Raw genomic sequence first — 27074 nt, forward strand, 5'->3', positions numbered from 1 at the left:
ACATGTATGTTAGACCCCATCCCGACTCGACTATTCAAACATATTTTTTCTCTTATTGGTACGACAATACTGGACCAAATTAACTTATCCCTAAATTTAGGATATGTACCACAGGTTTTCAAAGTCGCAGTAATTAAACCTTTACTTAAAAAACCTTCTCTTGACCCAGACACCTTAGCTAATTATAGACCAATTTCCAACCTTCCATTTGTGTCTAAAATTCTGGAAAAGGCAGTTTCAAGCCAGTTATGTGACTATTTGTATAGAAATGATCTGTTTGAAGTCTTTCAGTCAGGGTTCAGAATGCATCATAGCACAGAGACAGCACTTGTTCGAGTCACGAATGACCTCCTTATGGCCTCAGATAAGGGATTAGTGTCCATACTGGTTCTACTGGACCTCAGTGCTGCTTTTGACACTATAGATCATGGCATTTTACTGCACAGGTTAGAGCATGTTGTTGGGATTAAAGGGACAGCTCTATGTTGGTTTAAATCATACCTATCTGACAGGTTCCAGTTTGTTCATGTACATGAGGTTTCTTCAGAACAGTCAAGGGTCTGTTATGGTGTTCCGCAGGGTTCAGTGCTAGGGCCAATCTTGTTCAGTTTATACATGCAGCCGTTGGGAAGTATAATCCAGAATCACATCTTAGGAAGGGATTAGATGGTGTTGCGATGGCTTCCAGTGCAACTGTGAGAAATCTTGGTGTTATTTTCGATCAGGATTTGTCGTTTAAACCATATGTCAATCAGGTTTGTAAAATAGCCTTTTTCCATCTCCGTAATATTGCAAAGATTAGGAAAATCCTCTCACAGAGTGATGCAGAAAAACTAGTTCATGCGTTTGTATCTTCTAGACTAGATTACTGTAATGTGTTGTTAGCAGGATGTCCAAGTAATTTGCTGAATAGGCTCCAACTGATCCAAAATGCAGCAGCACGAGTACTGACAGGAATTAGCAGGAGAGACCACGTCTCTCCAGTGTTAGCGTCGCTCCATTGGTTACCCGTAAAATTCAGAATCCAATTTAAAATTTTATTACTTGCGTATAAAGCCCAAAACGGCTTAGCTCCGCATTATTTGCAAGACCTGATAGTGCCTTATGTTCCTGTCAGAGCTCTCCGTTCTCAGAGTGCAGGTTTACTCGTAGTTCCTAGAGTATCTAAATGTAGATTTGGAGGGCGGGCGTTCTGCTATCAGGCGCCACTACTATGGAACCAACTTCCAATCTGGGTTAAGGGGGCTGACACCACCTCCACCTTTAAAACTAAACTTAAAACATTTCTGTTTAGTAAAGCCTATAGTTAGTGTTTAGTAAACCTCTAGCTGGTGTTGGTAAATCTCTAGGTAGTGTAAACTTTAGTGTGTCAGAGTCGCTCCTGTGGTTTCTTGTGCTGGCCCCCCCTTCTCCTCCCTTTTCTCTCTTTTGTCCATGTTGCAGCATCCTTTGCCGGACACCGGAACCTGCAGTGTGGGAGTGAGGGGGGCAGGGTAACGGCCCCTTTTGGGCGGGGGAGAATGTTCGTCCCTCAAGACTCCTCTCCCTGGCCCTGCCCCTTCTCAACCTTTCCCCGACCCTGCACCCCAACCTGGGACTTGATGATTGGGCCGGAGCTTCGGGAGCTGCGTGCTGGCCTGCGGTCCCCACCCCTGGTCATCCCGTTGCTGGCCCCCCCTTCTCCTCCCTTTTCTCTCTTTTGTCCTGCAGGTGGCCGTGGGTGGCTTGTAGCTTGCATTACGGAGCACAAGTCTTTTCCTGACCCTGCACCCCAACCTGGGACTTGCTGATTGGGCCGGAGCTTCGGGAGCTGTGTGCTGGCCTGCGGTCCCCACCCCCGGTCATCCCGTTGCTGCTTCCACCTGCCTGCTGTGCTGTTGCCGTCCCTGACCCACCAGTCTGGCCCTCGGCAGGAGGGTCCCCCCTGATGAGCCTGGTCCTGCTCAAGGTTTCTTCCCTCCTAAAGGGGAGTTTTTCCTTGCCACTGTTTGGCTTAAGGTTTTTCTCCCACTAGGGGAGTTTTTACCTGCCATTGTTTATGTAATAACTGCTCGGGGGTCATGTTCTGGGTATGGGTCTCTGTAAAGCGTCTAGAGACAACTCTGTTGTATTAGACGCTATATAAATAAAATTGAAAATTGGAAATTGAAATTGCAGCAGTGTTGTTTCTATCATCCTATTGTCAGCCTGGCAGGTTTTTACCATCTATGGTTTTTAATCTGAAATGGGAGCAAATTCAGCTGCAAGAGCGGCCTGGGGTTGATTTACACTTAATATTTATTTCTAGTCTGTTAACATAATATTGTTTATGTAAGAATATTAATTATTGTGTTTTTTTGTACAATAACATACATTTGATAGTGTATGAATCATCAGTCACACATACATTTTTATTGTTTTAACTCTTGGGGGCCCCCTAGTGGCCACGGGACCCTAAGCAGCCGCTTAATTCGCTTATGCCTTGGGCCGGCTCTGGTCGGCCTGCAACTTCAACCCTGAAGAAAACAGGGTAACGGATCTTGTAAAGCAAGAAGTTTGATGCAGCTGTGTGACTGGGTGGATATTACCATGGACATGGCCATCACGCACATCACATCGCGTCCAGAGGAAACGTAAACTCCTGCAGTGGGAGGAGCCCCGGCTGCTGCCTCCGTGTGGTGTACTGATATTACTGATCATGTTGAGCATCATAAAACTGATAATAGTAATTTGTTTTCCTTTGGTTTAGCAGCAAGTTTACACATTTGGAAAGAAAAAACTGCAAAATATGGGGAGTTTTACACCATTATTGTTTCATTGCATTATGGATCATTTATTGTTAAGATGAAATAAACTGAACAATTTTTCAGCTCTACTTCCATTTGACCTTCAGATTACTGGATGCTTTCTTAGTCCCATTTATTTTGTAAAATAATCTTAATTTGAAACAATATCTTGACCTTATTTGGTTGACTTCTCCATAAATTAATTAATAAAACACCAAACGTACATTGATGCCGGGTTTAGGAGCCAAATATACTGCAGGAGTGAAATGAAGCAAAATAACAAGTGTAAAAATTTGTTTTCCAAAACTCAAAAGAAATCTACATTTCAGGGTCTTCTATAAAATATTATCTGTGTATCCTGGGGTGATTTTGACCACGGAAACCTCTTTCTTATTGTTGGAATTGTAAGGCGTTGTTGTTTGAGCGCGAGCGTCCATTGTTGTAGGAGACTCTGCGTTGGGCCTGTGGCCGGCTGGTGGCCGTTTAAAGCAGTGACGTGCGCTGAGGTTCATGGTTGGTGAGGCACTGACTCCTTTAGTGTCAGATTTACAAATATATAAACCAAAAAGGGTAGCTTATTCAATTGGCTACTGGTTATTTCATATCTCATCAGCATTCTTCACAAAAAAACACACGGGCACACATGGTACATATTACAGATACGTAAAGGTAAGAAAAAACATGCATTAGCTCTACACCCTTCATGTGTTGGCCGTCGCAATTCTATAATTCCTACAACATAAATGAGAGTATAGACTGGTGTACAAAACCACAGATTTAAATTTTGACCTTTAGTGAAATATTCAGTTGTCTTTAAAACATTAAATTCTGATACTTTAATCAATTTAATACAGATTGCTCAACAAAAAGCATGAAAATAAAAAAAAAGAATATTTTATTTGAGGCCAAAATTTTGTTTTTAAATATTCTATTGTATTTTTCTTAGTCTAAACTCTTTTTTATAAGATTGAAATTAAAGGTGTTTGTACCCGTGGACTCACGTTCGCCCCCTTCAGGGCGGTAGAGTATTGTCTGCCTCACCCTGGGCCTTTTTCACTGTGGTTTTATTTCCCATCAGCAAAACTAAATATGTCACTAACAAACATTAAACTTTAATGGTTAAAGACATTAGCCAGACTGTGGAAAATCAGGTCAAATAAACGTATCTGCAAACATTATATTGGCGACATGCAGAGATACGGCAACCAGCACGCGCCAATCGCACGTTTCAGCCCAGTTTGTGATGGATTGAACAATCAGAGCTCGGCTCGTTGCTGCCTCACCTCACGTTTCATCCCCGTATTTGAACAGGAAATAGGCAAATTCAGCGATTTTGACTATAAAATATGTTTGAAATTACACACATAAAGATCAGTGGACAAATATTAATATACATTTGATGTTATAATTATTTATTTTACTTTACTCATGATGACAGGTGAGGCTCTGCCTCACCTGCCTCCCCTGACCGCACGTCCCTGGTTTACAGAGTGCTCCGCATCTTGACTGATTCCAGTTGGAGTCGGCTCCAGCGGTCCTGCACCCTGAACAGACCTGTGAGACACAAAGCACACAGCTTATCAACATTCTCACACAAAATTGCAGACTCAAAAAACAAATCAGGAAAATGTAACTTTGTTTAAGGCTCGCATCCCCAGCAGCACATCGTAAACACACTCGGTCACACAACTCCTTAGGGAAGTGAAAGTAAACACAAAACCCAACTATTACCAGAAGTCCTTGTAAGTATTTCAAGTACCTTATGATATTTACGGATTATTCTTGTAGTGATATTCACACAAGGGACCAAATTTGCCTTCATCTATTGACATAATTTTGCTCCATTTATAATAAAAGAAGCATCATATAATAAGTAATTTTTGGGGATCTGAGGTGAGAACATGTGCCTTGCAAAAATCGGTTGCTGCTCTTCATCCCTGAACTCATTGAAAGGGGCCATAAGCAATTTAACCACGGTTCCCATATTATGCCATTTTTTATCCCTACTCATGTTGATCAACCACAATTTGCCATTTTATTTTGATCACTAGTCAAAGTAGAAAACTTTTAGCACACCGGATATGCAGAAAGGTGCGTCGGAGGAGGAAAGCTGCAGCCAATTTAAAAATAAAACACCTTCTTCTCACCAGACTAGTGTTTTATTGGGCCAAAGTTTCGATCATAGATGCAAGATATGCATTGAGAAAGGTCTATGACCGAAACGTTGGCCCAATAAAACACTAGTCTGGTGAGAAGAAGGTGTACGGGAGTTTTCTTTTTTATTTTGATCGCTAGTCAAAGTCTCTGAGTCTGCTAGATCCCGCAGCGTAAAAGTGTTTCGTGAGTGCCGCAGTGAGCTGCCGTTTTGAATTCCCCCTCGCTCGTCCCCGCTCACGCTGCTCTTATTGATCACCAGAGACAATCGGAGGAGGTTTTCTTTTTGCACAGCATCCCCTCTAAGACTACGTTCACACTGCAGTTCCCAAGTGACCCTAATCTGATTTTTTGCTCATATGTGACTCAGATCCTATTTGTTTATGACAGTGTGAACAGCACAAGTCACATGGAATCTGATCTTTTCAAATCAGATTCAGGTCGCTTCCATATGTGGTTCTAAATCAGATACAGGTCTGATGTTTTGCAATGCGACCTCAGTGTGAACAGCCAGGTCGGAATTAATGCGACTTTGACGTCACTTGAGAGCGACCGTTGTCATAATACTGCGCTGGCGGGAGTGGGAGTCAAGCGATCGGAAAAGGTCAAGACAAACATTCATTAACACTTGCTCACAGTTTCGTCGGCTTCCACCACACAACAACTTCAAAATATCCCCATGTACGCTCACTTCTGTTGCCTCCATGTTTACCGCCGTATGACGGCGTGCTGCGTGTGACGTCTTTGTTATTGTTCCTCTGCGCATGCGGGTCAGTTCAGAGCCGCGATGCGTTCACACTGCAGTCTGATATAGGACACATTTTAAAAGATAATGTGAACAGCCACACAAAACAATTGGATATGGGAAAAAATCAGAATTGAGCATTAAAGGGAAATTTCATTTTTTTACAACCTGGACCTTATTTCTGGCATTTTTTATGGTCGTATACTCACCCAGGCAAGTTTGGTGTCATTTGGAGTCCTTCGGAAGATATTAGGAGTTTTTCGTGAGCCCCTTCTCCATATAACGGTAGTGAACGGGGCACCGCGGGACACAGACGATGCAGCGTCTAAATAACACATGATTGCCGCAAAACTCTTCATTTATTTTATGAATCACTAGATCTGCTTCCAGGACCTGTTGTCTACATCCGGGGCTGTATGTGTAACAAATATATCAGTTTGTAAACAAGACCTCTGAACTCATGAGGTCATCTCTGTGCGCGCACTCTGTCCTCCGTTCAGTGAGCTGTTCAGCCGTATACTCTGGCTCAAAACGGTAAGGACGTCCATCATATTCAAAGTCGTCGTCCACAACCTCAGAATTTGACAAATATTCAGACATGTTTCAAATAACTATCAGTAAACTAACAGTAGCGAACTCCAGCTGTACACAGAGCTGTGTCTGCGATGCGCGCACAGAGATGACGTCATGCAGGTCAGAGGTCTTGTTTACAAACTGATATATTTGTTACACATACAGCCCCGGATGTAGACAACAGGTCCTGGAAGCAGATCTAGTGATTCATAAAAGAAATGAACGAGTTTCGCGGCAATCATGTGTTATTTAGACGCTGCATCGCCTGTGTCCCGCGGTGCCCCAGGCGCTACCGTTATATGGAGAAGCGGCTCGCAAAAAACTCCTAATATCTTCCGAAGGACTCCAAATGACACCAAAATTGCCTGGGTGAGTATACGACCATAAAAAATGCCAGAAATAAGCTTTCCCTTTAAGACCAGCAGTGTGAACGTAGTCTAAGAGCAGCGGGGCTAAGGCCATGTGGGGAAACATGGATTGACAGGGTGGATCTCTGCTTGGAGTTTATATCCATCTGCATATGCAGATCCAGCTTGCGTGAGCAGAAAGTTGTTTTGAGGGTAAAAAATGTAAATGGAAGCATCTGCTTTGCCTGCTCGTTCAAACCCTTTATTAACTGTCTCTTAAACTCAAAGGCTGAAACATGAGTACATTACTCAAATGATCAAACCAAGCAATCTGTGAATCAGCTACAAAACGTTCTCTAATATTTTTAGCAAAACATGCTCTGAATAGACTGAATAGTCAGAGCATTAGCTGCAGGAGCATCACACCCAAAATAGTTTATAGCCTAATAAATCATCATCAAAGTCATAAAGTAGTTTAAACAAACTGCTTAGTGTTTCTGTTTCAACAGTTCACTATATTTTCATTGCTCTGAATCGCTGTATGGAGACGTTTTGCCAGGAGCCATAATATCACACCTGATCTGCTCTATTGCTGTTTAAATATTTAATTCCACAATTTGTCAACTGGAATATTTTATTCATGAACAGTTTATAGTTCGGCTAAGCCTTTCAAGGCCCATCTGGTCTGACTCCAGTTAGGCCGGATATGTAGCTTTAACCAAACTCTTTTATTTCCCATGGGGACACCGGAGGCAGATTTTTGTTTTGTTTCACATTTTAAAGGTGCAATCAACAAAAAAAGAGAAAGGGTCCCTCATTATTGTAAGTAGTAGGTTTTATCTTTCATGTGTCCTCAAATTTAACTCTTACGGGAGCTCAGAAAAGACATTTTCAACAACAACAAACAGCTTAATTCTGGTTTTAAACAGGTAATCCATACCATCTTATGAAGGCTTGATGGACAGAATGATACATAAACTGCCCTGACGAGTAAGACGCTCTACTCTACTTTTGAAATGTAGCTTTATCTTTGAGAAAGCAATGTCCACTTCTCAGAACTGCAACCTCCATTTGCAGTTGGTGTGACAAATGTAAGTTTATTATTATTATCAATAAGCGGAAGCATTTGGCTCTGGTACCGCAGTACAGGAGGGGGGGCGGAAAAATCCATTACAAAATGTGTTTTCCGGTGGTAGCGTGTCTTCATTTTCTGATGACGAGACAAGAGAGGGAATGTATTTTCCAAATGTTTTGCTGACACTGGCAGGTGTATTCAGTGAGAGCTCATTAATCACACGTGCAGCTCTGAGAGATCACAGTCTTTAACGTCATAGTTACAGTAAAGCGTGGTTGTATGTAGGGATGCTTGAGGCCTCAGTTTATAAAGAGCCTGCGGGCTGAACTGATTCGCTGCTGCATTTTTTTCATACAGTGTGGTTAATGAAATGTCCAGGACGGGCATTTTCTAAACAAAAGGTTCAACATCCACTTTTTATATATATATATTTAACCTTTATTTAACCCGTTCAGTGACCTCTTTTTCACGGGAAGCCTGGACAAGACAGCCAGAGAAACATTAAAAGTGCAACAATTAAAAACAGACATCACCAACTCACTCAATAAATAAAATACTCAACACTCAACAAGATAAATAAAAATGTGTGCTAGGTTAAAACACAAGATTAAGAATGTACATTAAGACAACAACAAGTGTGAAAAGTACCTGCTGCAAGATCCTTCATACAGCTTTTAAAGTTTCCAACAGAGATGAGATCCTTCAGATTTACTGTCTTCTGTAGGGAGATCCAGAACTTAAAACAGTGTTTACCTACAGTAGTTCAGAATGCACCTTTGGCACGTTTAGCAAATATAAATCATTGGAACGTAAGCAGTAATTGCTGTGGGTTCTGGAAATGTAGTTGCATAAATAATGTGGGAGTAAACCAAGGATTGCTTTCTAGATAAAACTGTACCGCTGGATGAGACGGCGCGTCGTCAGAGACGGCCGTTCACCTCTATCATATAAAGGTGCAGTGGAGAGTGAGGGCTCTGCAACAAGTGATGAACCTTAAAGCACCATGGTACACTGAATCCAGAAACTGTGGCATTCATATATAAAATGTCGCCGTAATCAAGCATAGGGAGAAAAGTGGGAGAAACCAACTTTTTCCTGGCAGCAAAGAAAAAACAGGTTCTGTGACAAAAGAAGAATCCCAGTTTCAACCTTTTCAATATGTACTCATGGCTTCGCTTGCCTGAGACAGTCAGTACGTTTACATGCAGCAGTTCAACCGAATTTATGATCTTATAAGACATCGTTTGGACTTTTAAACTGCATGTGAACACCTCAATCTGATCTACTTCGGACCTATTTTGGACATCTAATGATCGGATAGCAACACCTAGATAATCCGTTCACAGTCGGAATGTTAACTCCATGTATACGGAGACATCGGATATTGTAGTCTCTGCATGCTGGAGAATTTCCTCTGGGGCTTCACCCGGAAGGGAAAGGAGACGGCGCATGTTAAATCGTTGTTTAAACACCTTTAAAAAGATGGTGAAAGAGATGGCAGAAGCTTCATCAGGACACCGGAGCAGATCAAAATAAAGTGGAAAAATATACGGAAGGCGTAACATTGACGCCAAATAAAACAACCGTCAACCGGAAGTGGCTCTTTGTTGAAATGGTTACCATGGTTACCATGGTTACAGCCAGGGCCGGCGTAAGGGGTGTGCGAACCGTGCGACCACACGGCGCCTCGCGCCCCAAGGGGCCTCGCGCTATGGGCCGGTTTTTTTTTTTTTTTTTTTTCAATTTCTTTTTTTCATTTTTTTTTTCGTTTTTTCCCTTATAAATATCAACAGTCACTTTCCATTACAGACCTAAATGTGTACTGGTCTGTGCATATCAATAAATATATGTGCAATGATGCGCGTGTCTGTTGTTCAATACAACTGATCAGACCAAGCGCAGACACAAGCTGCTCTGATCCAGACGGGTGGAGTTGGAACAAACTGTCACACAATGTCGAGAGAACGAGACAGATTCAGGAAATTTCCATCAGGGGATGAAAAAAGAAAAAAAAAGAAAGAAAATGGAAGAGTTTAATGCCTCTCTGAAAGGCTCGTTTGATAAATTTGTTACAAAAATCACTGATCTGACCGGGTCTCAAGCAGCCGTGGGGCCCCGCGTCGAGGCAAACCAAATGATGGTGAGGCAGGGGAAGGTATCCAGTATTTTGCTAATTGGAGAGTTAAAATTGCGCATATAGACACCCGATCTGAACCGAAAAACCCCAAAAATGTTGCCCCCCCGGCCATTTCGCACAGGGCCTCGCAAATCTCCCAGGCGGCTCTGGTTACAGCACCACATAGCGTCACAGAGTCAGCCATGCTCTGGCGATTTATCCCATTCTCTGAACAGCATGTAAACTAAGACAAGTGATTGGGTCTTCTGGATGTTTATCTGATACCATCAGAAATCCCATTTCTTTGCTGCATGTAAATGTACTGATTATCTGGGGTTGGTGGCCAGATATTGAATTTGACTCCACTTCAGCCTCTTCGGGGTGTGCACCTGTTCAAACCGCTGTTACAGCTTTGCATTTGACCACTTCAGAAGAGCAGCAGTGGTGATGATGGAGACACTAGTGATACCCAAATCCCAGCAGATCCAGGTTAATCTCTTGGATCTGTCGACTGACTCTGCAGTCCTGAATCCGAAATACTAAGGAAAATTAAATCTCAGAGCAGCTACTCGCATCAGAGGGATGTAGGGAATACAAATTGTTTGCACAAGTTATTGATATATTCACAACCTTGCATCTATCACTACACACAAAACCGACTACATGTCTGTCAATGGATTCAGAGCGTGAGGCCAGTGGACTCGCCTGAACCCACACACTCCTCAGGTTTTAATGAGCTACACCTCAGTGATGTGATGAATGAAAACAGGCATAGTCAGAATCCTTGTAGTACATGCTTCCCCTCATTTCCTGTGTAAGATATATGCCTTTTGTCCATTATTTTTGTCATACACTTAGATGGAGGCAAATATAATAGAAAATTCTCATGGAACCATTTCCTCTGAAGGTATTTCATTGAAATAAAATAAATGTAACTTTCTAATTGTTGACAGTTTCAAAAGACAAAAGAGTTTGTATTTGGGCACGAAAATGCACACATGATCCTGTTGAAATGGTATGACCTTCTTGCCTTATTTCCGTCTACCAAGCGTCAGCACACGGCTAGACGCTCCCTCTAAATCAGGGACCTTTTTTTTAGCCCCTTAGATGAGAGAAAAACAGAGCAGGGACCCCCACTTGTAATTCTTATTTTTTCCCTTTTTTTTAACGTGTCAAGTTTTAAGCCTGGCTTAGAATAACTTTTGGATGTGTTTTATTCTGCTTATATCATCTTATTAACCAATTCCTGACTGGGTTATTAGCTACATGTGTTTATGGTTGATGAAACTTTGTCCTCGTCAGACGTGGAAGAAGTAACGTTAGGCCGAGCTGGAACGTTACAATCTCCAGCTTTAGGCTTCGTTATTGTCACTAATTTATCTATCAGGTCTAACTAGCTTTAAATATGAAACAGCCAAGTCAATTTCGCAACACATTTTCTTTTCTTAACCAGCTAGCTAGCTGGTTTTTCCGCTCTAAAGTTGACATTAGTCACATGACTCACGTCAGGGGAATCATTTATGTAGAGTTGTAGACTAAATAGTTATTGTCAAAAGTAGATTATTATCACCTGTTAATGGAGTTTTCTCAATCATATATATATATATATATATATATATATATATATATATATATATATATATATAGACGGGACTCTTTTGGAGGCGATCTCCATTTATTTCCTGACAAGGAAATAAAACAACATTTCCTCCAGTCAACATATGCATCGAGTTGAGCCCCTACACAGATAATAATCAGGAATATTAACATGCTACACAGGAAACCCAAACCGTAGTCTATCAGAGACTTTACATGACTCACCTCTCCCATTGACATCAGTAACAAAAGGGGAGAGGTAAAGGCGGGATAAATCATTTATACAGGTGGGGGACTCACAGAAATGTCCGTGGGGGAAAAACAAACTAAAACACAAAGGTTCCACATTTTTCTGGAGGTTTGACATGTCAGGTATACTAAATTAACAGATTTTGGTGATCATAAAATATAAAATTAATGCATATACACAAATGGAAAATTTACTCTGTTACATTACTCTGTTACATATATATATATATATATATATATATATATATATATATATATATATATATATATATATATATATATATATCTCATCATCATCATCATCATCATCATCATCATCATCATCATATATCATCATCATCATCATCATATATCATCAAGTGCATCAGGTTACAAGCAAGCATCTAATCTGTTAGGAAGTTTTAGGTAGGTGGCACTTCTCACTCAAAATATAGATTTCCTCAAAATCATTCACTTCAGTGTGAGGAAATGACTGATTTGCAAAAAACAGAAAAATATATATATATATAGTGCAGCCTGTTCTGAATGAATAAGAGAGGAGGCTGCCAGGAGTTCCTAGGAAGTCAGCTGATTGTCATTCTATTCACACATTCCTGCGAGATCAGGCTCTCAGATCCATTAATTTTCCATTGCACCCTGTGCACTGCATGATACTCCACAACACGGGGGAGTTTACAGAATCAGATTTAGTGAAGCAACAGTCAGGAGAGCCAGTGGGTTGTTAGCTGATGTCTGTGAGAGAATGTTGATGCTTTCCACCTCTGACTCAGCCCGTTTAGATCACTCAAACCATACGCTTGTGCATGTGGGGAAGTGCATGTTGCATGTGCCACTGCGTTCTCAGCTTGGGATGCAAACCTGTGCCTCAGGCTGTAAATGGGACATATGACGTATTTTCACATGTTCTCACAACTTACTGGGGTCTTAATGAAATATCTGGACATGTTTCTGTACAAAAATATAACTTATCCCACGGTGCAAATTCATAGCTCTGTTTGTAGCCGCTTGTTCCAGAGATTTGAGTCAGACACCTACTGTACCTCCAACCCCCTTCTCCACAGGGTGCCTGCTTTAGAATCAGTGTTGCAGCTTTGCCTACCCTCTTCTGAACAAATCTAGTATGCGTCAAGGAAGTATAGGACTGTCTCAGAAAATTAGAATAGTGTTATAAAGTTCTTTATTTTCTGTAATGCAATTAAAAAAACAAAAATGTCATATATTCTGGATTCATTAGAAAACAACTGAAATATTGCAAGCTTTTTATTATTTTAATATTGCTGATTATGGTTTACAGTTTAAGATTAAGATTCCCAGAATATTCTAATTTTTTTGATATAGAATATTTGAGTTTTCTTAAGCTGTAAACCATGATCAGCAATATTAAAATAATAAAAGGCTTGCAATATTTCAGTTGATTTGTAATGAATCCAGAATGTATGACATTTTTGCATTACAGAAAATAAAGGACTTAATCACAATATTCTAATTTTCTGAGACAGTCCTGTAATTGCACTAATATGTCCAGCAAACTAAACTAGGAACATCACTTCTGTTCACTTTATGCGTTGCCATGGTGAATCCCGGTGTTGGCGCTTCACAGTAGCGGTAACTCAGGGTCAGCATACTTAGAGCTGATTGTAACAACCATCTATTCATCTGTCATTGCCCTGCACCTTTCTGACCCTAGCCTTGAGGCTTCTGCGCCTCAGCTAACATCATCCTTCACCGTTTCTCTATTACTTCCGTCCCAATTTCCTCCATCTTTGCAACCTCTCTCCACTGTGACGCATGGAAGGAACTGAAGGAAGCAGGGAGGGGGGTGTGGATCATCTTGTTTCTCTCCAGCTCCTCACTTGCTTTCAGTTGTAGATGACCTAAAGGTTATGGGCAGACTGACAATGGGGATTCATTTGTTGAATGTAGACACGGTGTGAGTAGAAGTGTTGGTTATGTCCTGGGGCATCGCTCCGTTTCTCTTCCCCGGTGCGTCTCTATGCGCAACAAGCACTTGACAGACAGCAGTGAGCAGGGGAAGTTCAGTGTCAAGTCAAATGCTGAACAAATTCACGCTATTTGAGTTCACCGTGCTGTAAAATATTAATATCAAATAAGTTTAAAGCATGCGTATGTGGGTCATAAAAAGGTAACATCTTAAAACTTTCCCAACTCTGTTATGCTCTTAATCAATTCAGTGACAATTTTAATCTGCAAATCTTTCGTGAAGTGATTTTTAGAGAACACTTGACTCTAATACGCTGTGAGGCTTCGTGGGGGTTTTCTGCAGCAATGTTGATGATTAAAATGCTTTGAATGTGGGAAAGATTTTCATTACATGTTGCGCTGTTGAGAAAATGTAGTAGACTATAAGTATACGTGAAACTCTAAGAGTATACTAAGTATACTACGTTTACTCAAGGGTTGCAGTTTTCCATAGTCTTCATCAATAGGAATTCAGGAGGAAGAGTTGTGACAACATCTGTGCTGGTGTTTGGCAGCTGTGAATGAAAATGCCTCAATTTTAAAGTCCAATAAAATGTGTTTTAACCTCTCGCCGGGGTCATCAATTATTCAGAATCCTCCGACCTGTCTATCAGGATGACGAGATACCCGCATTTGAGCTGGGTAGCACAGGGGCTCTGTTTTATGTAAAAGTCGGTGTAACACATGAAAATGTGCGTGAAATCACAATCTTGAGACATCCAGACTTCTTCTCGGTTTGAAAAATTCATCCAGAAGTTCATTCACTATTTATTACACCCTGACAGCAGGTGTATACATCTCAATGTCTTTGCCTGCGCACCTTTGAGACAGCCTTATTTTTCCTTCCATGAAATATTTTGATGGGTTTTATTTCTTTTTTATTTGCCAGAATACAATACTTGCAGTGGCTGCAGACCTTTAAGAGTTCAGATGGAATCACAGAAAAAAATGTATCAATTAATGAAAATATGTGGTAATATACGTTGTTCCTACTGTAAAAGCTCATACAATAGAATGTATTCGTGTACTGTGTTTGGGTCAAAATGACCCAATTCTTCTTTCCTTCTGCTCTCTCCTTCCTTCTTCCTTTCCTCTTTTCCTCCTTTTTTACCCTCCTTTACTCCTTTTTCTTCCTACCTCCCTTTCGTCATCCGTTCCTTCATTACCTTCTTTGCTTTTCCTTCCTTCTGTCCTTATTTTCTCCATTCCTTCCTTCTTCCCTTCTTTCCTTTTCTCCCTTCCTTACTCCCTTTCCTACTTACTTCCTTCTTTCCTTCCTTCTATCTTTTGTCCCTTCCTTACTCCTTTTCCTACTTCCTTCCTTCTTCTATCCTTTTTTCCTCACTTCCTTCCTTCCTTCCTTCCATCTTTTCTCCCTTCCTTACTCCCTTTCTACTTCCTTCCTTCTTGTCTCCTTTCTTCCTTACTTTCTTCCTTCCTTCCATCCTTTCTCCCTTCCTTACTCCCTTTCCTACTTCCTTCCTTCTTTTTTCCTTCCTTACTTTCTTCTTTCCTTCCTTCCATCTTTTGTCCCTTCCTTACTCCCTTTCCTACTTCCTTCCTTCTTTTCTCCTTTCTTCCTCACTTCCTTCCTTCATTCCATCTTTTCTCCCTTCCTTACTCCTTTTCCTACTTACTTCCTTCTTTTCTCCTTTCTTCCTCACTTCCTTCCTTCCATCTTTTCTTCCTTCCTTACTCCCTTTCCTACTTCTTTCCTTCATTCCTTCTTTCCTCCCTTCACCCTCCCTTGACCCAAAGACAGCACAAGGGTTAAAGCAGATGAAGTATCTCTGAGGGGTGTTCTGATGTTACAAATTGGGAACCACGTGGAGATAACATCAGTGCCATGACTGAGTGTTAATAGAGATGAACGTCTGTGTGGGCAAGACCGCCACCAGAATAGAGGTGCTTTCCCAATTACAAAACCTGGACCCTGTCAGGAGACAAGGAACAATTAAAGACAGTATAAGTAAATTAAAGTGAAGATAAGAGAGAAGAATGAGGAGTACAGGTAACTTCCAGCACAACCGTATATGAGGTCTTGGGGTCACGGATGAAAAAATATCACTAGGCTTCAATTTTTCTTCAATAAGTTGAGTTCAGAAACAGCCTCCCCTCCCGCCCCCAAACACACCTCCTACTCTCCCGTGACCCACAGCTTCCCTGTAACAGCTCAGCTCTCTTATATTTCACTTCACATTTTCACTTGAGACATGGATTTTGTTACTGCTGCATTGCTGTCTTCACCCACATCAGGACACGATGGCATCCCCTCCACCTCTGACATTTCCATCTCCAGTTGAGGAGGAAACTGCAGAGACTAATGGCACTTTTACACTAGTACCTACTCAGCCCGACTCCACTCGCCTCTCCTTGCCCTTGTTTATTTTCAGTACAGATGAGAAGTAGGAGTTTGGAGTGAAGCTGCTGTGACGTATTTGATTGTGTGATCTAAAGGAAGAAGACAACAACACTAAAGATGTAGAACCTGGAGGAGATAATAGATGTGCTGCTGGATCTGTGGCTCGTGTTCGATATCAAGTAAAAAAATGAGAGTAACTGAAGCTTCAAGCGGCAATGCTTTTTTTTTGTTTGTTTGTCTTGACGCTGCTGAAAAGTCAGCTGGAGCCGTGAGCAGCTATGAAGAGACAGAGCTCCTGGTAGATCTGGTCGTTCCTTATCTCCGTCTAGATCCCTTTTTAATTCTCTCCTCATCCATCAGGTTTATGAACATCTGACCCTCAGAGTTGGATCACCAAACAGACTTTTGCTGCCGTTGCCTGTCGGATAAAATGAACAAAAAGCCGCAAGTCGCTATTTCTCTGATTTCCTCCTCCTGACTCAGACGTCTGACTCCAACACCCCGACCAATCGGTGGCCTGTATTGTGATGACGTCAGATGCAGCCCCTTAGAATCTCAGCAGAATAGTTACAGGAAAAGTATCTACTCGGCACGTTAGACCCCTAGTGGAGAAGCGCAAAACCGAGGCGAGTCGAGTCGGGCTGAGTAGGTTCTAGTGTAAAAGCGCCATTAGTCACAACAAGGCGGCATGTCTAGATGGTGTAACCCCCAGAGTCCTAAAGACCTGTGCAGAGCATCTACGTGGGATTCTTTCTACTGGCCAAACTGAGGCACCACCAGCTACTGTAGTTTTCTCATCCTTGTGGGGTTGGAGTCGAAGATGCCATGATTCACCTGCTTCAACAAACCCACCACCTGGAGAAGACTGCGCTGTAAAGATCATCTTCAATTTCAGCATTGAATTTAACATGACTCACTTTGTCTAACTATATAAGAAACTCTAGAAGACACGAGTTTAGGGCTACAAGGAGCACCACAGGGGACTGTACTCTTACCATTCCTCTTCACTCTGTGCACTTCAGAGTTCCAGTAAAAGTGTGAGTCCCGTCATGTGAAGAGATACTGAGATGATCTGCAGCTAAAGGGTGCATCAGTGATGGACATGAGCCTTGTAAAAAATGATTTCGCTATGCTGATACAATGACAATGTTGGCCCTGGATTTAGAAAAACATGATTCATGCCACCTTTATAGTTGTTTTTTTCAATCACTGCAGATATATTTGTGCCGAAGCTGCAATAGATGATGGGTCTGACACACAAACCATAATTACTAAAACAGGAGTACTAAAACAATGTTAGGGATTATTCCTAGTTGATTTTGGTGATATTAAACAATATGATACAAAAAAATAGTGAGTAATTACCTGTGAATGAGAGAAGAAGCACTTCTTGGTCATAACTTCAAAATTAATCAATCAGTCAATCGGTTGCTTTTCTGTTTTTTTATCTCACTAATCTATTTGTGTTTGTCTGTCCTCTGTCCTGTCCTCTCACCCCCCCAACCAGTTGAAGTAGATGACCACCCTTCCTGAGTCTGATGCTTCTGGAGATGTCTTCATGTTAAAAAGTATTTTCCACTGCCATCATTGTTTAGGATAAGAGATTGAATCCAAGTTAAGATTCAATGCAATTTGTTTCCCTTGAACATTTTTTTTAAGTAGTTCTTTTATGAAAATAATACATTTGAATGAATTGGATTATAATGTTATTTAACATATTTTATATAATTGAAATGTGATTGATTAAAACATGACTGAAAAGGACTGTATTTTATTGGTCTTGCAGTGTTTACTCTCTAAAGTGCCCAGAGATGACGGGTTCTGGTTTTGCAATCATAAATCGAATTGTACTGCATTGTCATGTCATTGCTTTGAAGACATTTTGGGGACTTGAACAATAATGTGGCTTTCCTCTGCTGAACACCTACAGTAAAGTGTCTTCCAGCTGAAGCCAGAGCAACCATGTGGAAATTACCAATACAGAGACAGATACTTGATGTGTTTTTCAACACACCTCGGAAAAACAAAGGATTCATCCTCTTGGGTCCAGCTGACCACATTTCACTTTAAGAGAGATGAAGAAGAAATTGCTGATGCAAAGCCTAAATGAGGGGCCTAAAGCTGAGGAAGTCAGTGAGAAGGGCCTTTTTTTTTCAGAGGGACAGAGACAGGACACATTTTTCAGATCACAAAATTCACCCAGGTTTTGTAGTTATAGAGATTGACCAAAGGTGCTTACAGCTACCAATTAAAGGAGCATGAGGCAGGATTCAGGCAGGATTTATGAAAAGAAATTCGTATACGTTTTAAGTTTTCTAGTAATAATGTCAGATGAAGCGTTCCAAACCAAAAATAATTGAACGTTGCCTTGAACAGGCTGTGTGCTGCAAAATCTGCTGCAATTCTGGTCCCGAATTTCCCGCGCTGGGCTGCGGATGTGACGTCACATGACGCTGCATGTGCGTTCTCCCCGTTCTCCCGTGCCGGCTTCACTGTTGGCTGCAGTACCCCCGACGGCCGTCGTGGTGAAGGGGGCGCTAGAGAGTCTCATTTCTTAAAAGGAGCCTCATGCTCCTTTAAGCATTTAACATGACCACCAAAGAACAAAGAACTAATGGACTGAATTGTCTCCTACAATATCAAGTTACATTTCCCTCTATTCGCTTTTGGATTCAGAAGGGGACAATGCATGTTTCTCTATGATCGTGGAGCTCCTTACGCTCACAAAGATACTAAGGTTGTGTGAAATCTTACTCAACCAGTCTTCATGTGTCTGTGGACTTGAAGAAGGCTTATAACAATGTAGAGTCCTGCAAAAGAATGGGGTAGCATGCCTTTTGTTAACGGTTATTTAGTCCCTCTACACCCAGAGTAACAGCTTGATTCACATTTCCAGAAGATAGTCAGATCATACTCTTGTGGGAGTTGGGCTTCTCCAAGGCTGATATTTGTCACAAGCTGCCATGGATGGAGTTTCTTGGTGCAGCCAGGTGATTTTATTTTCCTTCCTGGTAATTTTGGTATAGCATCTTTAATCCATCAGTGGGGCGAATTCCAGCTGAAGGTGAAGCAGTGCCAAATAGAATAGCCACTGAAACTAACGAACCTGTGTCTCGTTAACCATGGGTTAACGAGACACAGGTGTCAGGGTTTGACCCTTCCTGTTTTATTTTGAAGCCCTTGTTTTTGTGTTTAAGTTCTGGTTTGACCTTCCTGTTTCCCATCGGCCCTGATTGTCTGCACCTGTGTCTCCTTAACCCTTGTGTATATCTGGTCTTTTCTTTCCCCTGCTCCCTACTGGTCCATACTGTTTCCTCCCTCCGTGGTTTCCCTTGTGTTTAGTAGTTTTGGATTCTTGTTTAGAGTTTTTGCCATCCTGCAAAGCAGCGCTTTTTGTTTGTTTAAATAAATCCTGCTTTTTTGGAACTCCTGCCTCCTGCTCTCTCCTACATCTGGGTCCGAACAACAACCGTTTCATAACAGAACGGACCAGCCACCATGGACCCAGCAGGAGAGACTTTCAACTTCAGGGAGTTCTATCAGCAGATGGTGAAATGGACGGGGACCGGTTGGCAGGGGCAGTAGTCCCCCTTCTGGGGAACACGCTTGGCTCGAAGCGGGCCCAGGCGTTTTCAGCTCCAGGGGGAACGACGGCGGCGCCAGCCCCAGCCTGTCCCGGTGGCGGTCCTGGACGCACCTTTTCCTGTTCCCGAGGTGGTCCCGGATGCACCCCAGCCTCTTTCCCCCTTCTGGGGAACACGTCTTGCTTGAGGTGGGCCCAGGTGTTATCACCCCCAGGGGAGACAATGGCGGAGCCAGCCCCAGCCTGTTCTGGTGAGGTTCCCGGACGCACCCGTCGCTGTTCCCGAGGTGGTCCCGGACACACCCGTCGCTGTTCCCGAGGTGGTCCCGGACACACCCGTCGCTGTTCCCGAGGTGGTCCCGGACGCACATCAGCCGACACCCAGGCCCCTGCCAAGGACCCGGTGTCCCCCTCAGCCAGTGCCGAGGACCCAGTGTCCCCCTCAGCCAGTGCCGAGGACCCGGTGTCCCCCTCAGCCAGTGCCGAGGACCCGGTGTCCCCCTCAGCTGACGCTGAGGACCCGACGTCCCCCGAAGCCGACGCCAAGGATTCTATGTCCCCCGAAGCCGGCCTCAAGGATTCTATGTCCCCCAAAGCCGGACCCTAGGATTCTATGTCCCCCGAAACCGGCCTCTAGGATTCTATGTCCCCCGAAGCTGGCCCCTAGGACCCGCACCCCAGCCCAAGCCACGGTCCCAGTCCGGAGAACGCCCGTCTTCCCAGTCCCGAGGACGGCCCCCCGAACTGTCTCGCCGGTCTGCCAGGCCCCGAGGACAGCCCCCTGAAATGTCTCGCCGGTCTGCCCCTGAAATTTGACTATGTGTTGGCCTGTTGGCCCCTATTTACATTGACCGTGTGGAGTGACGTGTCGAGCTGGCCCTGTGAAGAGCTACCTCCGAGGGTACACCTAACCCCAGGTCAGGTCTAATGAAAACAGAACTAACACAGGGCGGCAGGTCATGGGAGGGGTCAAAATGAATCTTTTTGTCAGTCCATTGAGTAGCAGAGTTAGCTTCTTCTCTTCCTTTACAAGCTCTCTAGTGATAAAGAGATGGGGGGGGGGCATCAAAAGTCCTTGCCTCTTATCCCTAAAGAGTTATTATGTTCATCCGCAACTGCTTTGGTAGCAGCACAAAGCACCTTGGAGACAGCTGTTGCCACTGCCGCTTTCATAGCTAACAACTGGGAAGTTATTCCCATGTCATGAATAAAGGATTCAGGTCAGCATTTTAACAGTTTTGTTTATCTTTCCATCATAAATCAAATCATTCAGACTTCACTCTTTTGCATATGTTTCCTCTGGACATCCACAACCCAGTTAATGTCTCCCCAGGGGTGTTCACCAGTTTTGAGAACCAGAATTTCATTGAAAAGTTATGTAAAAAAGAGTTTAAGAACCCACGGCTTAGTGGTACAGTAGGTACGCCTCTCTCACCTGTGCTACACAGTCCTCTGGTGCAGTGCTGTACACGTAGGAAAAGTTGGCCTGGGATTGGAAGACCACGTTTTTTTTCTGGTCTATGAATATGAATGAGAGTAATGGAGAAGTAAGAAATGAATGAAGAGAAGAAAACTAGGCCCATAATGTTTAAATTGATACACTGCAATGGTTTAGGGACCAAGAGAGCAGACTGTGGTTATTATATTAATAAGTAGTCCAAACATAATGATTCATTGATATAGGATCTCGCAGTCTGCTTTCCAGTAGAAGTGCTTTCCGTGATGTTGAGGTGTAAAACTGAGTGTGAAAAAAGAGGGTGCTACTTCCCTGGTTAAAAAAAAAGGTTCATACTCACCACAAAACAGCAGTTAGGCTTGCAGATGAGGGGGTGTCCATGTGTGCAGCCTTTTCTAAGCAAAATATTCTCCTGTGAGTTTCTGACATGATGGATGGAATCACTGACACTGGAATTTGGTCTTCCAGGGACCTTTATGTTCTCCTTCACAGAATGAAAAAGAGTATTTTCTTCTTTGTACTCTTCATCCAGCGTAGGAACCTTTAATAAAGTTGCAGCTTTTCTTCCCAGTGGTTCCATCAGCTGTATGGGAAGTCTATATCTTGTTTTGACTGAAACATGTTGTAAGTTCCAGTTGAATCGAGGCCTCCGCAGCCAACAAGCCAACAAGTCATAGTACAATTGTATTGGGAAAACAGCTTTTACTCTGACCTGTCCTCCAAAAGAGCTATCAGGATACTTGAAATTACAGGATGAAAATGATCGAGGCCATGATACAAATCTTGGATGAAAATGAAAAAGTGATTTGGCATCTTCCATTGTCAGACTCCTTACCTGTCATCCTCCTCTCGTCGCCTCCTCATACACACTGACAAATTCACTTATTAGACCCTCCAGAAAAACGCGGGCAAAAATCCTTGATTCTGCGGGCTAAAATCCTTGATTTTGCGGGCTAAAATCATTGATTATGCGATTAAATGTGCAGGTTTTTTATGTGCTTTTATGCGGTGAAATTGCGGAATATGCGGGAAGTCGTGGAATATGCGGAAAGTTGCAAAATATGGGAAATAAGCAGGAAGTTGCGGATTCGGCGCTGAGCTCGTCCCTCTTAAATTCAGCGGGCTGTCTCGTCTGATCTGAGGTCGTAGGCGAAAAAAAAAGGAGAGCGCAGGTGGAGAGGAGAGGGGCGGTGGCGGCCCGGGGGCCGGCCGTCTCTCTCCATCCAGCCCGCGGCTCAGTGCTCGGGTGATTGCCGGGCGCGCACGCGCGGCGAGGGGACAAGCCAGAGCTCCGTCACCCCACGCGTCCGCCGCCAAGATCCCCCAAGTGGATGGGAGTGTGCGTCCGCCTCCGCAGGCGCAGTGGAACGCGGTCAGCGCGGAGACCTGAGTCCACCGGCACTCTCTTTTTCCTCTCACCCCCGCGGGTGAGAGCTGCTGTTTGGGGGGTGGCGGTTTCTGCGAGGGGTGCGGAGGTCCCCGGGCGGGTCCCGCACGTCCCGACATGTCACTCACAACACTTCCCCCTTTTTCCAAACTTTATGCGAAAATGTGCAGCGATGATGCGGTGAAATCAAGCGAGCCCCGCATAATTCGTATATTCAGCGCGGACATATGCGATCATCGCGGGAAATATGCGCCCTTTCAGGAATAAATGTATCCCCGCGTAATCTGTGCCATTTGGCTGATTATGCAATTAATTATGCGATCGCGTAATCGCGTTTTTCTGGAGGGCCTAACTTATCCTGCTTGGAGTGCAGTTATCAGTAGGGATGTGTACCGATTGGTACCGGTTCCTAAATGTTCGGAACCAGAGTACCGATAAGAATTCTGGACAAACGATACTCTTATCAGTGTTTTTTTAAAGAGTCTACCCAGAGCAACATAACCGTCGCGTAAGTCACACAGTACGTCAGCAAATATATTTTATTTCCTTACCGTTTCGTTGTCATTTTCAGTCTATCCACACCATCTTTGACCAGAGTTCACGGTTTAATCCTTCATAGTAGTGAAACTGCTTTATCCACCGTCATTTCATATCTTGCCGGTTGCGGCCATTTTGTCGACTCCTCGTGGCTTTTGGGAATTTATGTAAAGTTTGTTGACATTCTACATATGGCGAGCTTTCAAACGAGATGTTACACTTGAACGAAACTTTATCGATCAGGCCTGTACCGGTGAACGTAAACTCTGGAGCGCCGCAGCCATCTTGGATCAGTGACGCACAGTTGCACAGCGCAGAGTGACACCCACTGACAGACCCGCACAGAGCGCAGTGATTTCTGGATGGAGATCATCAAAGTATTTTATAGCCAGATTCCCTTCAAAAAGGGTAAAAAAACACATTTGGCACATTTTAGCACAGTATAGGTATCCAAGTGCCCAAATAAAAAGTCTGTGTCAGGGTTTGACACTTCCCCCCAGTTTGTGAGTTTCAGTTCTGTCCCTCCTGTGTCCCATTGGCCCTGATTGTCTGCACCTGTGTCTCGTCGTGTCCCCTGTGTATATCTGGTCTTGTCATTCCCTTGTTCCCTGTCGGTCTGTACTGTTTCCTCTGTGTTCCTGAGCCCAGTTTTGATCCCTGTGATATCTTTAGTTTTTTGATCCTGCCAGCAGCGCTTTTTGTTTTGTCTGTATGCAATAAATCCTGCTTTTTTGCTGACTCCTGCCTCCTGCTCTCCTGCTTTTGGGTCCTCAATTAAACCGCATCCTAACAGAACGGACCGACCAGATTGACCCAGCGGGAGAGCGCCTCACGCTGCTGGAGTTCTTCTGCCGAGAATCGGCCAAGAACATGCGCTGGGCCGAGGAGGAGGATTATTGGGACCCCTTTTTGGGAACACGCCTGGCTCTGGGATGGGCCCAGGAGCCTGCAGGCTCAGGGGAGGCAACGACGACGGCGTCGTCCCCAGCCCCAGCTTGCTCCAGCTCGCTCCAGCTCCAGCTCCTGCTCCCGTTCCTGCTCCGGTGATGGTCCCAGTCCCCCCCCAGCCAGCGCCCATCTCTGTTCCCGAGGCGGTCCCGCCCGTCTCTGTTCCAGAGGCGGTCCCGCCCGTCTCTGTTCCCGAGGCGGCCCCGCCCGTCTCTGTTCCCGAGGCGGCCCCGCCCGTCTCTGTTCCCGAGGCGGCCCCGCCCGTCTCTGTTCCCGAGGCGGCCCCGCCCGTCTCTGTACCCGAGGCGGTCCCGCCCGTCTCTGTTCCCGAGGCGGTCCCGCCCGTCTCTGTTCCCGAGGCGGTCCCGCCCGTCTCTGTTCCCGAGGCGGCCCCGCCCGTCTCTGTTCCCGAGGCGGCCCCGCCCGTCTCTGTTCCCGAGGCGGCCCCGCCCGTCTCTGTTCCCGAGGCGGCCCCGCCCGTCTCTGTTCCCGAGGCGGTCCCGCCCGTCTCCGTTCCCGAGGCGGTCCCGCCCGTCTCCGTTCCCGAGGCGGTCCCGCCCGTCTCCGTTCCCGAGGCGGTCCCGCCCGTCTCCGTTCCCGAGGCGGTCCCGCCGGTCTCCGTTCCCGAGGCGGTCCCGCCCGTCTCAGTTCCCGAGGCGGTCCCGCCCGTCTCTGTTCCTGCGGCTGCCCCGCCAGTTTCTGTTCCTGCGGCGGTCCTGCCGGTCTCCGTTCCTGCGGCGGTCCCGCCGGTCTCTGTTCCTGCGGCGGTCCCGCCGGTCTCTGTTCCTGCGGCGGTCCCGCCTGTCTCTGTTCCTGCGGGGGTCCCGCCCGTCCCTGTTCCTGCGGCGGTCCTGCCGGTCTCCGTTCCTGCGGCGGTCCCGCCGGTCTCCGTTCCTGCGGCGGTCCCGTCGGTCTCCGTTCCTGCGGCGGCTCCGCCAGTCTCTGTTCCTGCGGCGGTCCTGCCGGTCTCTGTTCCTGCGGCGGCCCCGCCGGTCTCCGTTCCTGCGGCGGTCCCGCCGGTCTCCGTTCCTGGGGCGGTCCCGCCCGTCTCTGTTCCCGAGGCGGTCCCGCCAGTCTCTGTTCCCGAGGCTGTCCCGCCGGTCTCTGTTCCTCTTCTTGAGGCGATCCTAGATGGATCTGCCCAGCCCCGAGAACGGCCCTCTGGCCGGTGTGCCTGGTCCCGAGTCCGGTTTCCGTGGTTGGCCCCCCGAACTGACTCTCCGGTTGGCCCGGCCTCGAGGACGACCCCCAGAACTCTCTCGCCGGGCTGCCCGGCCTCGAGGACAACCCCCGGAACTCTCTCGCCGGTCTGCCCGTCCTCGAGGACAACTCCCGGAACTCTCTCACTGGTCTGCTCGGTCCCCTGAACTTTGGCCGTGTGTGGCCTGGGCCCTCCTCCAGGCCCCCTCCACCCTGACTGTTGGGACATCTGGGATCTGTCCCTTGAGGGGGGGGTACTGTCAGGGTTTGACACTTCCCCCCTAGTTTGTGAGTTTCAGTTCTGTCCCTCCTGTGTCCCACTGGCCCTGATTGTCTGCACCTCTGTCTCGTCGTGTCTCGTTATCCCCTGTGTATATCTGGTCATTCCCTTGTTCCCTGTCGGCCTGTACTGTTTGTTCCCTCCATGTCTCCTGTGGTTTTTGGATTCCTGTTTTGTTTCAGTTTCTTGATCCTGCCAGCAGTGCTTATGGACACTGGAAATGTATGCTGGGAGGTCTTAGCTATCCATTGAGAACAAGATTATACATATTGTCCTTATAATTGTGGAGATATTGTTGATTTAACTTGGATAGGCCTATTCAGGCGAAATTCACCTCCAAAATCCCTAGGAGTGAACAGGTTAAGTTGGGAGTTAATTTACTCAGGAGAATGCATTATCAATTTTAACACCGCTGATATATGTTACGTTTTATACACTAAATTACATGTTGTGGTATCGATAAGAGTATCGATAAATATTGGTACCGATAAGGAGTATCGGTACCAATTGGTACCAATTGGTATCGGTATTGATACATTCCTAATGATACCCATCCCTAGTTATCAGCCAACTATTTATTTTAGAAAAAAAAACATTTGAGTTTTTCTTGAGTCAATATTAAATGTAGTTTTCCTAAAGGTTCAATGGAAAGAGCAGGAAGTTGAGAAAAAGTAATGAAAATAAGGAGTAAGTAAATGCAAATGACATTTCTGTTCATGTGATACAAATAACAGTTGTTTACATTTATATTCAGAGTTTTAAGACAAAGCCACCAACCCACCCAGCTTCTAATTTAATCCACTGTGGTCTTATTACTCTTCTCATTACCTTTGTATGTTTGCCTCAGTTTTACAGATGCTTCCAAGCCCTGATGTGCTGTGAAGTTCCACGACGAGGCTCCAGCGTAAAGAGCTCCTCCAAGGTCGCTACGAAGGCCGTGAGGGGGGTCGCAATGACAGGCCCCCGTCGTTCCAACGACTTTCTATTTATGGTAGCCTCACTGGGCCCACCAGTTGCCACCATGCCCCAGCTGAGGCCTTCGTGTGAACGCACTATTGATGTCACCAAAGCCCCATCCTCAGACCACAAACACGTAGTCGTATCACTGGTGGCCCACTTTGACGGCTGATGACTGGCTATTACCATGAAAGTTCAATGTCCCAAGCCAGCAGGTCATTAATAATGAGAGGGTTGCTGTTGCTAAGGCTCACAGAACAGCCGTCTGCCTGCCTGCCTGTCTGGATTCAACACAGCTCTTGCATCAGCTCCCGTCTGTGTGGTACAGCTGGATGGACTTGTAACAAAGGGAAACCTAGGAATATGTCTGGACAATATCAGCACATATCCGAAGCAGCACACCTGCAAATGCCAGGAGCCTGTATTTCTCTGCAGAACTCAAGGAGCTTGTTTTGGGGTTGTTTTTCTTTTTTATTTCATTTTAGAGAAAGCACTATTGTAATAAAAGAGGAATTATGGGGATCATTCTTTTGTTGCAATAGCCCGGATTTATGATTGCTACGATTTTTCATTCTCATAAAATGCCATCGCAGAGATTTGAAGGAAGCGGTTTTATTGCATTGATTTGTTACCGACGAGGGTTTCAAGTGAATTAGAAGAACATGAATTCTCAATTACACTAAACTTTTTTAAGTCTTACATAAGATAGATACCATAAGATAGAATAGTCAGAAAAACAAGATAATGTTTCATAGTTGTAGGCT

At 44.7% G+C, this 27074-nt stretch overlaps 1 protein-coding gene across 1 annotated transcript in view; it reads left to right on the top strand.

Moving 5' to 3' along the window:
• Positions 1-26826, top strand: part of LOC133453109 (vertebrate ancient opsin-like) — a 133660-nt gene extending 106834 nt beyond the window's left edge. Inside the window, exon 4 of the mRNA XM_061732983.1 lies at positions 26201-26826. Coding sequence (XP_061588967.1) covers positions 26201-26482 — 282 coding nt within the window. The 3' untranslated portion in view covers positions 26483-26826. The remainder of the gene's footprint in view (positions 1-26200) is intronic.
• The last annotated feature ends 248 nt before the right edge of the window (positions 26827-27074 follow it).

The sequence above is a fragment of the Cololabis saira genome, chromosome 10 (genome assembly GCF_033807715.1).
Source record: "Cololabis saira isolate AMF1-May2022 chromosome 10, fColSai1.1, whole genome shotgun sequence".
NCBI lineage: Eukaryota > Metazoa > Chordata > Actinopteri > Beloniformes > Belonidae > Cololabis > Cololabis saira.